This window comes from Patella vulgata, chromosome 2 (genome assembly GCF_932274485.2).
Source record: "Patella vulgata chromosome 2, xgPatVulg1.2, whole genome shotgun sequence".
Classification (NCBI taxonomy): Eukaryota; Metazoa; Mollusca; class Gastropoda; family Patellidae; genus Patella; species Patella vulgata.
Window position 1 is genome coordinate 34,250,536 of NC_065880.2, and position 18,413 is coordinate 34,268,948.

General features: G+C 34.1%; 1 protein-coding gene across 1 annotated transcript; it reads right to left on the bottom strand.

Annotated features, from left to right (window-relative positions):
- Window positions 1–123: 123 nt before the first annotated feature.
- LOC126812431 (calpain-B) lies at window positions 124–16,143 on the bottom strand. Its single transcript, XM_050538824.1, has 20 exons — window positions 15,858–16,143; window positions 14,916–14,985; window positions 13,933–14,031; window positions 12,974–13,130; window positions 12,194–12,383; window positions 11,930–12,016; window positions 10,289–10,392; window positions 10,033–10,113; window positions 9,327–9,420; window positions 8,926–9,004; window positions 8,380–8,516; window positions 6,846–7,057; window positions 6,362–6,392; window positions 5,761–5,878; window positions 5,348–5,409; window positions 4,951–5,019; window positions 4,517–4,595; window positions 4,101–4,217; window positions 3,074–3,126; window positions 124–2,837 (listed from the first exon to the last, which is right to left on the bottom strand). Exons 1-20 carry the CDS (start codon window positions 16,005–16,007, stop codon window positions 2,811–2,813), a joined length of 2,016 nt encoding a protein of 671 aa, XP_050394781.1. The 5' UTR covers window positions 16,008–16,143; the 3' UTR covers window positions 124–2,810.
- Window positions 16,144–18,413: the final 2,270 nt, after the last annotated feature.

The window sequence follows — 18,413 nt, forward strand, 5'->3', positions numbered from 1 at the left end:
TCTTCTTCAATGAAAAAAATGGAATTAAACAGTTAGAAGATTTAATGGATCCATGTGATTTAAAGCGTCGACACATGGATCCAAAATTTTCAGTCTACAACAGAATACAATAATAATAAATAATAATAATAATAATAGCTTTATTTCCAATCAAGGGTCCACAGGGGACATGGTACAGAGCAAACAAAGAGAGAAAACCCAAATGACAGTCAAGTAAGAAAATATAATAGTATACATAGCTCCCAACAGGGGAGATACACATATAAGTACCTTATGCACTAAGGCTTCATGCCGAAAAAAAAGAACGGCTCATGAGAACATTATTATTAATCATGAAAGGGAGATAAATCCACTTAACTCTTTATGTTACAGATCAATATAAAGCATTACAGAACAGCTGTATTCATCCGCAAAAAAAAATAGTACCTAAAATTCATGTACATTATATAGGTTTAAACGTCAAATGAGGTCAAATGAATAGAGACGTCTTTAATATATACTAAATATTCGTATCATCCCAAATCGACAATAAAACAGTGAGAAAAAGGAAAATCTAAGTAATGGCAATCTAATTAACATAAAATTTACGACATAATGGATTCTTCAATGTTTTGATGGTGATCATGAAGAAAATAGGCCTACATCTGTTCTCAGGAATCCGATAAGATTTTCAAAAAAAAAGATCAGTAGAATTATAGATTTTTATTCCACAAAGTCGAAAGGTATGTTAGATTTTTCATTCAGTCAAGTTAGAGCGAGTTTATTGCCGTACTTTGAGCTCCAAACCCGATAGAAATGAAGGCGGAAGTGGCCATAATAGTTTTAGAGATCACTACGTGATGGCGCTCCTGCGTCGCGACAAACGGGGCCGATTTGTCAAGGTTGTGGACCCTTTAGAGGTCACAATTTTTATCCGATTTTGACGAAACTTGAAATATTTATATCCCCAAAATCGCGGTTCCTTTCGATATTATCATGTATTGGAGCGCAATTTCGTGGGTTATGGCGCCTCTTTAGATTGTGGACACTTTAAAGGTCACAATTTTGATCCGATTTGGATGCAACTTAAAATGTGTGTTTATAACCCAAAGATTTCGATTCGTTTCGATATTGGCGTATATTGGACCAAAACTTTCTGGATTATTCCCCCTGATTGTACTAAAAATAGCATTTTAGCTTGTTCTCTGTCCATCTCTTGCAAAATATAGGCTATCTTGCATGGCAACCACTAATTAGGTCAGGCTGTGGTCATATTGATATAATATTATAATTCAATATGGCATCAATCCCCAATTATATTACAGTAGACATAGGCCTATATATTGACCGATAAAACACAAACAACTAGAACTCCGAAGGAGTACTAACGTGTTTCGGTATGTCAGGTCACGTCAACAATCAAGTTACACCATGAACTATTGAGTATAGTAACATCCAATACCTGTTAAAGTGGGGGGGGGAAAAAACTTATTTTGAACTTTAATAAAACCGGAAGTTATACTTCAAGAACAAACTTTTTGATATTTTGTTAGTAGACGTCATGTCATTGAACGGTTAGGTCAAAAGTCGAAAACCGGAAGTAAACAAAATCGAAATTCAAAAATCGGCTCCCTAAGAATTGTTGCCATTTGGAGTAGGTTCAAAACAAAAACAAGTTTTCGAAAATCGGAATCAAAATATAGCGGCTGAATATATCGATTTGAAGTTTGTTTTTTTTGTAAAATCCAATATGGCGGCTAAACGGTTGAAAGTGTTATGGAACAAGGTCTCTGAAATGAAAGATAATATCTGGGGCAAACACCACCATATTTTGGTCTGTTTTTAAAATGGAGAGAACTATTCGTGTTCGGGAAAGATCGGAAGGCCTAGGTAATTTCCGGAAGCCGTCACAAAAAATGAATATGCCATTTTGAAGGCAACGATGTCTTCCTTATTCCTACAAAACATACATGTATATTTATTGGGGAAATCAAGAACAAATTACGTCAGAGCATATGGGGACAACGTATAGTCGTTCGGGTGGGACGAAAAACCGAGGTCCCGTGTACATATTGGCGTGCACGTAAAAGAACCCTTGATAGTTGGAATTCGAAATAAGAGTATGACGTACGTAGTGCCGCAGTCCGGGAAAACTTTCCCTCATAGCTTACTGCATGCCATATGGCCGTCTTCATTAGCCCAGTCGACGCTAAACCCCATTTCATTTTCCTATATTTATAGTCGCGAGAACGACTGTGGAGGAAGTTACAATTTGATAATACCGAACACAGGGTAATTTTGTTAAAATATATTTAATTGTATTTTTCCAAAAAAACCCAAGAAAAATATATGATTCTGTAAAAAAATAAATTATTTCTAGGCGAAGACACCACACTACTAATGATACGCACTACCGTAATATACCTATAATGTAAGCTGTACGAATTCAACTATTTTTTACCCTTTTTAAAACTAACATAATTCGTGCAGCACTTTTAACCTTTTTAAAACAAACATAAATCGTGCAGCATTTTTGGCCCGGGGGGGGGGGGGGTAATTTTATCAGACATTAAGCAACTAACTGTCGAGCCGTCCTTCTAGTAGGGAGTCAAAAGATGCAGATTTATTGAAACAGAGAAAAACTTCTTGGGTACGTGTTCCGTTTGAGCTAATGCTGCCTTTGAAATGGCGGAAATAATAAATGAAAATCGAACAAAGATGCGTTCAATTTATAATAAATGAGCATACTTATATATTTTAAATTTTAAAAAAAAACGAGAATCGAAAAAATGATGGAGAAATGGTGTTCGACAATGGTTTGGTGTGGGTGTTCAAGAGTTGATTGCTGCCATTATAAGCTGTAACGAGACAAGAAAAAAGCTATTATTTATGCAATTATTTTCATATGGCACAAAATAATATTGCCTGAACAAAAAATATATCCCCATAATTTTTACATCTGAATACATTGCGCCGAGATTAAGTGAAACATATTATAAGGTACTGAAGTACCCCAACTCGTAAACCAATATCCAATTAAAACAGCTATAGATACAGTATTAAAAGTTTTTGAAAAGTTTATGTTGTGTCCTACCTGTTCAATGTCTCCTTTTATAATTCTCTTATCTAGCATCTCTCTAAATTTTGCTAAAACAAAATTATCACGATTAAAGTCAATCTGATTTTCAAGCAGCACCGTATTAATGTCAATAAAACGATTGTGATTGTAAATTTGTTATTAGCACAAAGATTACTAAAACATGTATTTTTGGGGACAGAAATCATTTGGTTCAAAATTAACCTTAAACTGGCTTCTCGTTAGCTTTTTCGTTTAATACCCATTTCGTCATTTAAAATATTAAATTACAATGGTACTTTTCAAGAGATCTGGAAATGTTAATAAAAAAAACAGTATATCAGAGACATGGTTAGATATTAGTCCATTCTCAGTTTCCATCAGAAGATTAAAAATCAAAGTTCATAATATGAGCTGGATAAATATCTTCTTTGTATTCCGGGGGCTGGGGTGGGGGGGTCGTCACCCAAGCTGTGAATTTATGAGACCAAATAAAAAATAATTACCATACATTAAGTGAATATTTATTCAATTGAATCCTACAGAGATACATTAGTGATATTTTAAAGGAGCTAAATCTGTTTTCTTTGGCACCTAGAAATGGACACAAATGGGTCGCAACGCATATAATAATGTACTATATATAAACTGATTTACATTCAATTGTTTCTGTTTTTACTGTAATTTCTAAACAGTTATGTTTGGCGTAATACGCGAAGAGCCCAAATTGAAATGACAGTCTTTGGCGTCCAGTCTATACCGGTAGTATTCTCCTGTGGGGTATTTTTGACCTCGTTCATCGAGTCACTTCATTACAAATGGCGCTCTAAAGCATTCTGGCACGCTACTCGTGTGCCAATTTTAAAATTTTCATTTTATTTTGTCTTAAATATTGGATATCAGAAGCCCATCTTTTCACATTAATATAAATTGACCAATAAGTTATGTTTTCAATGTCGAAGACTGGGGATGATATTGAGTAAAAGACTTGCCTTCTTTAACAGTTCATTTTTTGACTTGGAAGAATAAAATTTTATCAACTTACTGTAAAGGGACATAACTTTAGCAGTACTTTGAAGAAAATCTTCGCTGTTTATTTTACCATTTTGGTTGCCATATCTCTTGGCAATAACAGCAACAACTTTATAACTTACGTTAAACCCTAGGAATATAAAACACAGTTTTCAAACAGCAAACAAGAAAAACAAAGTAAGACCATTCAACATTTTCAAATGGATCAAATTGGAAGTGTATCAAATATGCTAATAATAAAGACCTCGCAAAGATTAATATCTCGAAAAGTGTTGGTTATTTTTCTCAGCATGGATCATCAATGTTTGTTTCTTAAATATTTGTATTCCTCCCCATGGATTTAACGCGTTAAAAATATACCCCTTAGCAAACCATTGGGATTGTTAATGTTAAAAAATCTTAAAAAATGTAAAAAAAAGTAGTCAATACCTAGTGAATTGTATAAACTTCTTAATTCGTAGACTTCTACAGCTCTAGATTTGTCCATATCAAGCGCAACAAAAGAAAACTGCAAAAAGAATGATCCATTTATTTTGACAATGATTTTGATAGACTACTGAATTGATTTAATTTGTTAGCAACTCATGGTCATTGTCTGCGTGGAATTTCCATTGAAAAACATAGACCGGTATTATCCAGACGAGGAAAAATGAAAAAAATTCGACAATGAATTTGTGACCCAATGAAAACTTCTATCTGTGCTTTCCCCCACCTTGAAAAGTCAAAACTTAAAGGGCGTGGTAAAATCTGACTTTAAGTACATGCAGTCTAAATACGTTCCATAGACTACATGTATAATTTCCGACATCTTAATATAATTCAGTCATTCACAGGGACGTTGTATTGATACGGGATAGACTTACCTTGCACTGTTCCACGAATTCCCAGACATTCTTCACTTGATTTAAATCTAGCATCCCGCTTCCATTAGGCTGTTCTTTATTAAGGATATTAACCCCAACTACATGACAGAGATAAAAACAAATGAAGCCTTATCCATCAAGTGAAATGAGACAATTCTCCATAGCTACAACATGCCATAGCAGCGGAGACCGACATTTTGTCTCTTATACAAAACCAAGCAAGCCACGAGAACTAAAAACTAAACTAAAAGAAATTATAACACAACATAAGGACTGAACACTGCCCAAAGACTGATTTATTTTGAATAAAACAAAACTGATTCTATTAACGCAACCAATCGGCCTATTTTCCTTTAATCTTCAATTGCCAAAAGGCTTTGTAATTAATTAAGGATACATTTTCGTGATGTAATAAACTTCGAGTCGTTTCCAGGGTAACACCTTCACTGTTATTAAACTCTAAAAAAAGAAGAAGTAGAAACAACCCCAAAATGAATGCTAAAACAGAGATAATTTCACAAAATGCCTATGATAAAGCTGATGATTCCTAAAAATGGTTACAAAACTTTTTGGTTTAAATCAGAACAGTTTATAACAAAGCTGATGATTTTGAAGAATAGCTACAAGACTTTTTGGGTTCAAATCAGAACAGTTTATATCTTGGAGCCGCCGTAAGGAACATAACTGCCCATTTTGAGTTTCTAACTTTCTTATCTATGCATTGCATTCCAATCTACTTAGTAATGTACCGACACGGAATATGCACATTCCCATCTCTTAGCTATGGACTGGAAGCATATTACAACCTACCTTTAAATTCAAAATCATTAAGTATTTTCTGTAATTGGAACGAGTTAACATGTTTGTTGTCTTGGGTGTATTTCTGGAACAGTTTGGCGATCAAATAGTTCTTAGGATCTTGTGGTTTCTATAAATAAATATAGTATTAGGTATGTTAAAACAATTTTACTTAAAGTCACGTCGTTGACATACTATCTCTGATATAGTACAAAGAATAAGAACTTTCGTAGAGTGGAGACTGATTATATTATGTACCTAGAAGGGCTGACTTGCACGAAAACGATAGCAGAATTATTATTACTTGGCACATAAAGGTGGCATTGTTAAACCAATAGAAACCACAGTAATCTTTAACTGGCCGTAATTTAAACAAGAATTGATTATTTAAATACTTTTCTTCAAAAAAAAAAAACAACAGTACCGATATTTAACATTTATTCTAGTATCCCACTTCACAAAAAGGATAATTACATTCTTAAAATATATAACTCGTTATTATAGGTTATTTTCCCACGCACTACTGGCCAATAAGAATAACAAATCGAGAAAAAATAATTGGTCTTATAAGGCCCCACCTAGGTATATAATATGTCTAATATATAATACATACCTCAACAAATTCAGTGGTGTCATCTATAGAACTGAAAGGTATAAATGGAATATGACATTATGATACAAAATAAAATACATCAAACTATCTTAATCAGATTGAAAGCATGACTATTTGCATCTATCACAATTTACAAACTCATCGAGATACCTAATGTAGTGTGTCTCTGTGTGTGTTAGGGGGGAGGGGGCGTGCGCGTTGTATAATGTCAATTGGTGTGGTTTTCATTCCCCGGATGTACGTGACAAGGAGTGGGTTCTCTTGTTTCCTCCCACTGCTATAGACCCCTATGCGCAAGCGAATTATTGAAATAAAATTGAACCATTAATTTGTGTCCAGTGGCTGTTAAACCCCATTTGTTGAACAGGCGACCCTACTTCTTGTCACGTACAACCGAGGAATCGAAACCACGCCAGTTGACTCAATGACACACCTAACGTGCTAACCATTCGACCACACAACTTGTGTATATTTGGATATTTACCGACTTTCTACGTCCTTTTCTGAAAATACCCTTAAAAGGAAATCGGCTTCTTCCCCATCTTCATAGGTTGATGGTATAAGGAAATATGTTCCAGCATCTAGTTCAAGTCTCTCTGTCTGTTCACGGGCTACATTTCTGTATAGGTTTGAATGAAATACTCTTGTTGCTAAACTTCGATCATCAAGTTTTCTCACGTTTACTCCTGGATTTAGCTACAATAGAAGAAATTATTATTTCAAAACTTGTGCAAGTTTGTATATTCTGCCAAATTTAAGTCAAGAAGGGGACGCACTAGAGGCTGTAAAGACAATTTTGTTCGGAGTGGAAATCGAATTCCAGTAGTCCTGTGAGAAAATCGTCCGTTGCAATATTGTGCTTGTATCGAGGGTATTAGAGAGCAACCCACTAGGCAGCAGGTGCGTGTCATGAAGGGGGAGAGGATCCGGTCCTCCTCGTGCAGAGCATTTTTGATACGTCCATATTTTATTGTATGGAAGTATTATGTCGTCAACCTGTCCGTCGGCCCGTCAACAATTGGCTTGTTAACACCAAGGCTACAGTTTTTGACGATTCATTTCAAATTTGGTTTGAGGCATTGTGTTCATGAGAGGACGAAACCTATGGATTTTCAGTATTATGCGACTTTCCATTCCGGAGTTATCTATCGAACCAACAAGCTCAGTATTATGACTAAGTTGCAGTATCACGCCCGCCGGTAACTCCCGCCGTTTCGACACTGCAGTTTTCAGAATCAGATCGGCCGTCAAACGATATAAAATTGAACATTGGCATCCAGTCTGACAGTTTGAATTGACTCCCGGTGTGTGTTTGCTCCTGGGCACTTGCGCATGTCCGAAACTGTTGTTAGCGTTAACAACGAAACTGTATCTACTTCCGGTGTTGTGAGATGGTTCCTGATCACTGATTAAGAGTTTTGTCATGAATAAACGTACTTGTTATCGTGATTAGCTGTTGTTTTAGTTATCAATGTCAATGTCTGCAAAGAATCTGGCTAAAAAATTATCGAAATGTACGGGAGATGCTCACGGGAAAATATCACTCTGACGTCACGCGACCGGGGATTTTCCATCAACCCAATTTGCTACGGCTCACTTTATTAGTGAATCCGCGCCTTAGACAATTTGTATTTCTACTTTTTATCGAAATAAACAAACAACACAAACTCGACACCCTCTCCTGATAGTAATACTGTAAATATTGGTAGATAATAGTATAGAAACCGATTTGATCGTAAGAAAATTTATGGGGAAATCCTATCACGGCGAGTCAATGCACACTGTGTCCATATTGGTGTGAGCTGACTCCTACAACTGCGCATACGCTAAACGGTAATCACACACCAGGAACCATCTCACACTGTCACACCGACATTAGACTAATCACCCTGCCTGTCACTCTATACAGTCCGTCTAGTCGGGTTGACGTTGGATTTGTTTAACTTCAATTTCCAACTGAGCTGAAGTTTCGACGGGCGGAAGGCAGATGCCTAGTTTGCCAATGGACTAATACTTACCTTGTAAACTCCTAAACCAAAGTAGACATCATCATCAAAAATATTTTTACCGCTGCTATATCTAAGTAAGGATATAATGACAGTTGTTTCATTTCTTTCACTCTCTTCAATATCCAGTCTAAACTGTGGATTCATGACTAAAATGAAATAGTTTGTTACTTTCATATACAGTCGTTTTTGAACGTATAGTATAAGAAATTTTAATACAATCACAATTCACTGCGGACGATTTGCGTATTTGCCCAGTTCGTTGGTACATTCTAGGATTTTCTGTTCCAGAAATATGCGACGTTACCAGAAAAGTTTGTGAAAACGATTGAGATCTTACTCCTTGAAGACTTTCGGATAAGCTGCTATCTATGTTTATCTTTTGTTTTCTTGAATACATGTAAGCTATGTTCTTTTTTTATAGTCCTTTCCTTCATGGAAATCACTATGTCGGGTATTTATTGTATGATAATTGTATAATAAAGTATTTTAATAGCCGGTTGTTTTAGATTAGATTAGACTGTTTTCATTGAGTAATAATAAAGTATATTTTATTACATAGCCACTTCTGTCCCCCAGCGGTGATATTTTTCTTCCATGAACCTTCAGCTTCTTGAACTTTCCATTCTTTTTTACCCTGTAAGAATGTTTGATTTCGAATACAGATCGTAATTAAAGGAGTACAGGGGAACATGTTCAGAGACCATAGATTCATAGTTAATCGTTACTGTCTGATAAGAATATTAAATTTAGATAACTGAATATTATTAAGAGCTCAGAAGTTTGAAATTAGGTCTACGTTTTGTAATGTTCTCGAAAATCAAAAATATTTTGGAGCCAGCAATATTAGACGGGCTGTTATCTCAACTATAACACTGTGGGGAACGACGGGGCCGAGATTATCCGTTTATGTTATATACTATCGATTCAAAACAAACGATAGGATTAGAGTCGTTTACCATATTATCAGCAACTTCAGATGTGTAAGCATTTGGTGTTAGATGAAGTAAATCTAGGTCGTCAAATTGTACCATTAAGTCTTCAATGTTCATCCTTCAGAAGTAATACATGCATTATAATTATATCATAAATGGCTGAATGCTTATTCTTCAGATGTTATACATGCATTATAATTATATCATAAATGATTGAATGCTTATCCTTCAGATGTAATACATGCATTATAATTATAATAAATGGTTGAATGCTTATCCTTCAGATGTTATACATGCATTATAATTATATCATAAATGATTGAATGCTTATCCTTCAGATGTAATACATGCATTATAATTATAATAAATGGTTGAATGCTTATCCTTCAAATGTAATACATACATTATAACTATTATAAATGCTCCAATGAATATCCTTCAGATGTAATACATGTATTATAATTATTGTATGCAATACATGCATTATAAGTGTTATATGGGGTTCTGGAATTCATCAAAACGAATATAGCTTCAGAAAACTTACTAGAATAGGTAAGTCGTTGCTTAGCACAGTTGTATAGACACCCACGAAGTGCTACCGCGTCTGTGTTGAATTTTCGAAGAAGTAAATATCAAGTTTTGAGGAAGATGTATCATAAGTTTTATATATATGTAATTCAGTGGATGCTTGGTTAATTTTGAATCTGACAAAATACTGTTTAAAACATACCAGAATTCTCCATCATATCTTTCTGGGTCATAACCTATTCTATCTTTAACTTCTGTAGATACAGATGACCATTCAGATGAACTGGAAAAAAAAACCCAGAAAAGATAGGTGCAAAACTTATCCATAATTTAATCTATTTTCTTGGCTTACCAAACATTTATATAATTGGGAATGTTGGAAGAATTATCCTCAAATGTTATTAAAATAATAATAATTTTTAAAAAAAACTATTAGAAATTAAAGAAAGACTGTATACTTATCACTCCAGGGCCCTTTCCATTCCGAGATGGCCCTTTTATTTGCATTAGGATCCCGTATCAACACTAGGGTAACTGTTTTATTTTGATGACCATATTGTATCTGAAATGGAATTGGTGGGAAACTATATTATTATTATCAAACATAATTAACCCGTGTTTTGTCGTACATTACGAGGAAAGCATGCTATGTTTACTTGTAAAACTGTTTACGTAAATACTTTTCAAAAACAATACTGGGAATTATGAAATATTCTGCAGTTATAATGCAATTCGAGACCGGGTGGTTCTTTATAAACACAGTGGAATATGATAGTCACCGAGGGTTTTTTTTTTTTATTTTTTTTTTTTTATTATTAAAAAAACCCTATATTAATTAGACAATCGATTATTACGTTTCCGGGCGACAGTTTTTGAAATTAAGTTTGAATTATCTGTTAGCGATGTAAAGTATCCCGTGTACACATTGGCATGCACGTAAAAGAAACCTTGACAGTTGGAAATCGATATGAGTAGGTCGTAGTGCCACTTTCCAGGCAAAATTAGCCCAGTCGGTTCAGAAGAGTGGGAAATTAAACCCGATTTCATTTAATTATTTTCTGAACACCATAAGGGACCATCCCGATTTTAACAGAGTCTAAGAAATAAAAGTATGTGCAAGTATGAAATTTAAGCGCCAAAATAATGAGGAATGGTGTATCTACCTTGTCTCAAAATTTCAGCACAAAAGATTGAGTCGTTTGGACGTGAACGCCAAAACCGCTTATCCGCTAAGTAATCTTTTTAAGATTTCGGGTCAATTTTTTCGTTTGGGTGACCTGCTAATCTATTGTCGTTCCTTTAGAGGTCTGTACAGTGTATAACCCGTGTGCTGTACTTGATAAAGAAAGGTAAATTTCACCTACGTCTTATTTTTATAAAACAAAAGTCTGGTTTTATCCAAACACTGCAAAATACAGCTTGGGATACAGATCTCCATTTCCAGATGAAGACTGGAGGGTTTAAGTTGTTTGAAAACGTATCTCGTATATTGAGTTAGTGCTCGGCCCTAAGAGGCTTTTAAGGGCTTTTAACACAACAGTAAGCAGTTTTATTCCCCAAAATATAATCGAGATTGGCCTTTAAATTAATCAATATTTTGATAACGTTTGAAATATTGCATATTGAAAGATTCAATATAATGCATTATAATTACACAGCAAAGAGGTAATTGCATCAATCGTATATGGTATATATTTTTTTTAGAAAGATATTGACCTACACAACACTATCTAGGTGATTCCATGACTAACGTAAGTCAAGTGGCGTGGTTTCGATCCAAATTAGGGTCGCCTGCCCAGCCTCGTGGATATTCTCTCCCCGGCCCCCCAATGCTTAAAATAAATAAAACTACGCGCAAGCAAAATATTGAATTAAAATTTGTACCATGTTTAAGTTCCGAAATGACGTAGTTCGTGTTGAGTCGACGTATATACTTGAGGAAGAAATATATCTGATAATAGAAGAGGACATAATTATTACTTAACGGGTACTATTTGCCACTACCCAGAGGGAATATTTGTGTGTGGTGGCAAATTCCCTTGGTTCCCAGCCTTCTACGCCGCGTATGGGGAAAGCCAACATATTGATTTTATATTTACCTTTTCAACTTTAATGATACTGTATGCATGCTGATCTGACAAATCTCCTCTCAGATAATTTAAAGATCGACCCCACTGACTCTTTGCCTGAAATAATACGAATATTCAACCACACAGCCAGTCAAGCTATTCACTCTACATGCATCCTGTTTCACAAATCTTTTCAGTTAATAATACTAAGAAATAGTAAGACGATCTTAAAGTTTAAAGCAGATATTAAATACTGAATGAAATTTCACGCTATCATTTTGTATTGACACTTACATTAATACCTGCACCCATTAAAGTATTCATTGTATAACACTTGAGTAAAACATCAGCAAGAAATTCGGGTTTATAACGACGACTGTAATCTTTTGGTTTTAAAATAAACCTTTCCGATATACCTCCAGTCATATCAACTAAAGCGTTAACAGAAAGACCACCATCCAGAGCAAGATAGCTACCATACAGTCTGAAATACAGAACATAGTTATAATTTGGCAATATAACTCAATACAAAAAAATAAAAACTAATACCTATATGCGAGAAGTATAAGAAAATCACTAAACACTTATATATTATAGCTATGATTTGAAATGATTACCAGAAGCACATTACACATAAGAAAGAAATTACTGGGCCAAAGAAGACGGGCATATGCCATACAATGTACTATGGGGAAATTATGCCCGGACAGCGACGCTCCGGCCTACTCTTACATCGAATTCCAACTGCCAGAGGATCTTTTTACGTGCACGCTAATGTGTACACGGGACTTCGGGTTTTCGTCCCATTCGATCGACTAGACAACTGTCCTTGTCAGCCCATCCGACATGCACCATGCCCGCGAACTCTCGACTAGCGAGTCAGTGTCTTACCCACTTAGCCACCATGACTCCCTATAAGAAAGAAAACGATTTATGTAACAAATAATTGTTTTATTTCACATGTTCATTTCATTAAAGAAGACAAAGACATAAATCCCGTTAACTTCCAGAAAATTTGCCGGTAATATCAAAATATAACAAATGTTCTTGAGGTTTGATTATACATAATCTTACTTGGCGTACGCTTTTTCCATAAGAGGACACCAGAATTCATTCGGCTCTTTTAAATTTTTAGCATAAACCAGTTGTCCATTAACATATGTTGGAAGGCGATCATCGATTATGACTTCTTGCCAATCTCCGTTTACCCAAAAATTAAACACAAATACGCCTGGAAGAGAAATGTTTGAACAACAAACTCTTAATGGTAAACATTGCATAAATTGATGTTAAATGAAAATAATTTAGGTACAACTAATGTATGGGATTTTTTTTGTCATTTATTGAAAGTTTAATCTGCTACAAGTGATATTAATGTGGTCGTTTGGAAATTCTTAGTAAAAATAAGTTAATTTTATAGAAGGGTTAGTTTATTATTTTTAGCGAGCCTTACAACAAAAAGGTGGGCCTATTCATGAATATATATAAAAGGACAACACCTATTTTTTATCAGTTCAAATTCCCCAGAAAGCTTTCAAAAGCGGCATAATAATACATCCAATGCGGATGTTAACTACTATTTACTGTATATTATTATGCAGAAATTGATACCTATTATTTACACGATGGGAATGTAAAACATATTTTCTCAAAAAATGAGTCACGAACTTATATTTGCTAAGATCATAGTGACATATAACAGAGAATATAATTTTATAAACAAAATAATGTAGACAGAAATATCAAGAAATACAATATTAATATTTATTTCTCAAAATTAAATTTTTATAGTGATGTCTCCAAAACTGAAATATAGTAATATTTTTATATAAGTATCTGGGGCGTTAAATTACCGAATTCAATTAAATATGTATGTGTTTGACTTACAATTTTTATAGAATTATATTTACTGATAAATTTATTATTGTTCTATTATATCTTTGATTTGTCAGTTATTCATTTTGTGTATTTGTAGTCTCAGTATATCATAATTATATATTTGATCATTTTAATATACATGTATATATACATACCAAGTGTCTCATCAATAACTTGATCCTGTGGTACAACCCGTTCAAATAATGTTTGATTTGTTGCTAATATAGAAATGGCCGATATAAACCAACAATCGCCTATTAATGTAATAATACAATATCGTTATTATAAATCTTCAGTACTAATACTTTACTAAAACTACCACCATACTATCCTTATTCCCAATACCACAAGACTATACCCACATCCCCAATACCATAATACTATACCAATATTCCTAAAACCATAAGACTATACCCACATTCCAAACACCGTAACAATATACCTACACTCCCACTACCATAACACTATACACAAATTCCCACTGCCATAACACTATATCCACGTTCCCAATACCATAACACTATACCCACATTCCCAATACATAATCGGAGAAAAACATATATTAGCAGTACTCCTTCCCCTAGGGTTAAAACATAAATAAAAGATCTACAATTTATAGTGTTTGTAAGAGGACAATAAAGTTTTATCATTCGACTCCGTGGAATGAAATGTTATATCGACATCTCTCGGGAACGTCGATTGGGGAATATGCGTGTGTATAAGCTTTAAAATATGGACATAAAATGTGATATACAATTGATACATTCAAAGTTTTAACAGGGATCTTACTCGTGTGCAATGACCAAATATAGTATACCAATTAGGATCACAACATCGAAAACAAAAACAGTAACCCTGTCGTTTGCGATCAAGATTTTCAGAATTTCAGTTGAGGTCATCTGTATCATTGATCCGTCTACATTACCCCGGTTGGTGCAGGTAAGTAGGACGTTAAATCCCATTTCATTTCTGTATGAATAAACTAATGAACCATTTCATCACCGTGTGTCTTGGTCCGATTTAAAGCAAACAATGTCTAATTATAAGTAGGCCACATGAACCAGTAAATGAACCAGTTTCTTTATAAACAAAGATTGACATACCTATAGTTGCTGTACATTCGGTAAATACCACTTACCTAAATCACCCTGGGTTATGTCATCGTAGTCAGCCCCTTGAACAATAAATTGGGCATGTTTGGATATTTCCTACAGAAAATAATATACATGTGTATTTTCAAGCAATGAATTAATGCAGCTTTGTCACCTTTATAATAGTAGGGTTTGAAGTATTACAGTGGCGTACACAATATGACAGTATATGTTAATCAACGTTGGTTATTTATCGTAAGTCAAACTGGGTGTGTCTTATAAAAAAAGTTTTGTTTTTTGACGATCCAAAAGGTCCATGGCCCATCGCCACCCCTCCATATGCCCCTGATATATTGGCATATTAAAAATAAAAACTTTAAAGCATCCTTTTATTGTTTCGACTCCGCTCACATAGAGAGCTGAGAGGATGCTACAAGAATATACCATCTGACCAATGTTTCATTCTTCCGTAGAAGGCAAATTCATTTTTCTGTTCCAGTGTCTAAATACGAAAATCTGCTTTTGCAATGACTTTTGAACTATTATTTAATCCGCCAGACTGCCCTGTTAAAGTTGTGTACCAATAAAAACATAACATGCATTTCATGAAAGAGAGTGCGGGGTAATTCCCTTAATATCTTGTTTTTTGTTGTGTTGTTTTCCTACTGCATGTATTTATAATTATGTGAAATGTACCATCATGTACAATGTAATAACTTTATGTAATTATTGGAAATGCTTGAAATTGATTCCCTAATGCAGAAATTATAGATTCAAAATTGATCGGATAATAACATTCTAATCTAAGATAAATAATTATGTGAGTAATCGCTTAAATAGACTACTTCCGAAACGATACTATTTTTTTTTTTAAAAATAAACGTATGACTAATAGGTGTATCCATGAAATTCAAATAACTTTGATAAATAATATAGATTATTTGTCACATGATATTAGTGACGATTGGATAATTTGAAAGAATACATACAAACGGTCGCCTCCATTCAATATTTGACTCGTGTCTTCCATCTTCTCCAACTCTTGAGATATAATTGGCAGGGAAATCTGGATCATTATACGGTCTTCCTCTCGATCGACATTGTTCTATAATCCTCAAATATTTAGGACTGGGCATCATTAAATTTAAACAGGTATTTTTAAGGTGAGATATATTCCCCTAATACAGAGTTTACACAACAGAGACTATCCACATATATTCATTCTATTTATAACTGGCTATGTGAACTATGTGAAGCGGTGAAGTTACAAAGACTATAGTGACACTCGACGTACATATGAAACAAGTTACACAATTATAAAGCCGAACAAAAGAATAAAAAATCATACACCTACATAAATTATACTCAGGAATTACACTGGCTCTTGTCAATCATAAATAAACCTTTATTGTTGGTCAACTTGTTACTTGTACTGTTAGTTCATTTTTGATTATAAATAATTTGTTGACTTAAAATGATATTTTTATGTAAGGCAGTGTGTGTAATGATAAAGTAATGACTAGCGAGTGGTAGGGGATTGAGAAAACAATAGGTGAAGAACCCTTGGCAGTTGGAAATCTATATAAAAGTAGGCCGTAGAGCCGCTGTCCGTGCAAAATGTCCCCCATAACACACTGCGTGGCGTATACCCATCTTCATTAGACCAGTCGGTGCAGAACAGTGCAGGACGTAATATTATGAGGTGGTAACCCGACAACCGCTTGTCCACTTGACATGGAATTACACATTTAGTAAAACATAATCAATCAACGGCATAATTGCGAGCAAATCGGGAAAGCGAATCCAACCACTTCACAAAAGGCAAAGTCCTTACCGTGGTACGATAAAGTGAAAATTTAAAAACAGAAAGATAAAATAAAGCGAGACAAAGTATGTAAGGTTTGAACAGTCTTGCACATTATATACGATTAACTTTTCATAATATTCATAACAGAACAATGGTGAAACTGATTACATGGCATTGATTCCCAGGTCCGGACAAAATTGTTCCAGACAAGGTCCATTTTTTGGATTCAATAATGGAATTTACGCAACGAAATAACCATCAAAAAGATTTTTATTTAATAAAATTTGCATCAACAAAAATATATGGAAAATAATCTTTACAAAAAAATAAATAGATATATATAAATAATTGAATATATATATATATATATATAAAAAACAGCTTCTAAATAGAAATGTATATTTTATCAAACTGTCACTGTTATTATATGGAAAAAACTGTTATTAAATGGATAAATATTTCCTAAATCAAAATAAATTTATCTCATTTTTTTTTTAATCATATCTCTAATCCCAATTCTTCTTCCATCAGCTGTCTGAAATAAAATATGAAAAATATGAAAAAAAAGGATAATTTAATGTCACCAAAATGAAATGGTTTTTTACGTCAGGCTTTTCTGCCTCTGAATGGATGTATAAAATAGTATTTCGTTCTACTCCTTTCTATGTTCAATAGAAATATTAGAAGAACACAACCAAGTTGATACTAAGACTAGAATATCTAGTTCGGGAGGTTTTTAAAAAATATTATTAGTGATAAATATAATATTTACCTTTTCTATAGCTTTTTTATTGTCTAGATTGCTTTTGTTCTCCAAGACATGTTCTAAACGGTCGGGTAACAGTCGTCCAAAATTGTCTACAACTTTTTCTGATTCTACCTCTAAGATGAAGTTGGACTTTCTTTTCTGTAAAATAGACACCATTATAGTCAAATTCGTTCTATAATATTATAATATATAGGCCTAGAAGTCCTTCATTTATAGAACTGCCCTCGAATGCCAGTTTTGTCTGTCTCGACTCTCGAGAGATAACAAATGTGGTGGTGTTGTATGCCAATGGTACATTTATTCACCAGTATCATGACACTAATGTGCGCTATATCAAATGCAGTGTGTAATGTAATTTCGCTTAGATATCGATTTAAATATGCTTATTGTGGACTATATCAAAAAAGAGAGCAGCATACCTTGTGGCACCACTGGAGTTGCAGCACCCAAACCATCATCAGCTAACCCTTCGTTTGTTTTGTCTTCAACATTAGTATTTTTTGTAGCAACAATCAAACCATCAGCCAATGTTTCGGTTACTCTGTCTTTTGTTTTAATTTCCTGGCATTTGGTATTTTCTATATCTTTGCTTTGTATAATTTCAACATTATTTTGATTAACACCAAACGTGTCAGTTTGCAGAAGTTTTCCCGCTCTTTCACTAGTTATCTTCTGCTGTTGCGCACGTTTCTGTGCTTGAATAATTGAACGGTGAATATCTAGAAGCTCGATTACTCTACTTTGACGATTCTTCATCAATTTATCCAAATCCTTTGAGGGTCTTTTTTTCTCTGCTGCATTCTCCTTTCGGTATCTTTCGGCGATTTCATCAATTTGTTTCCATGCTCTCTTGAGAACTGTCTTTAAATTTTCTCTTTCATTGTGTTCCTTTGCTAAAATAGAAATAAATTATTAGAATTATATTATATTTTAATCCCTTTTTAAAAACATTTAGTAAGTCTGCTATTC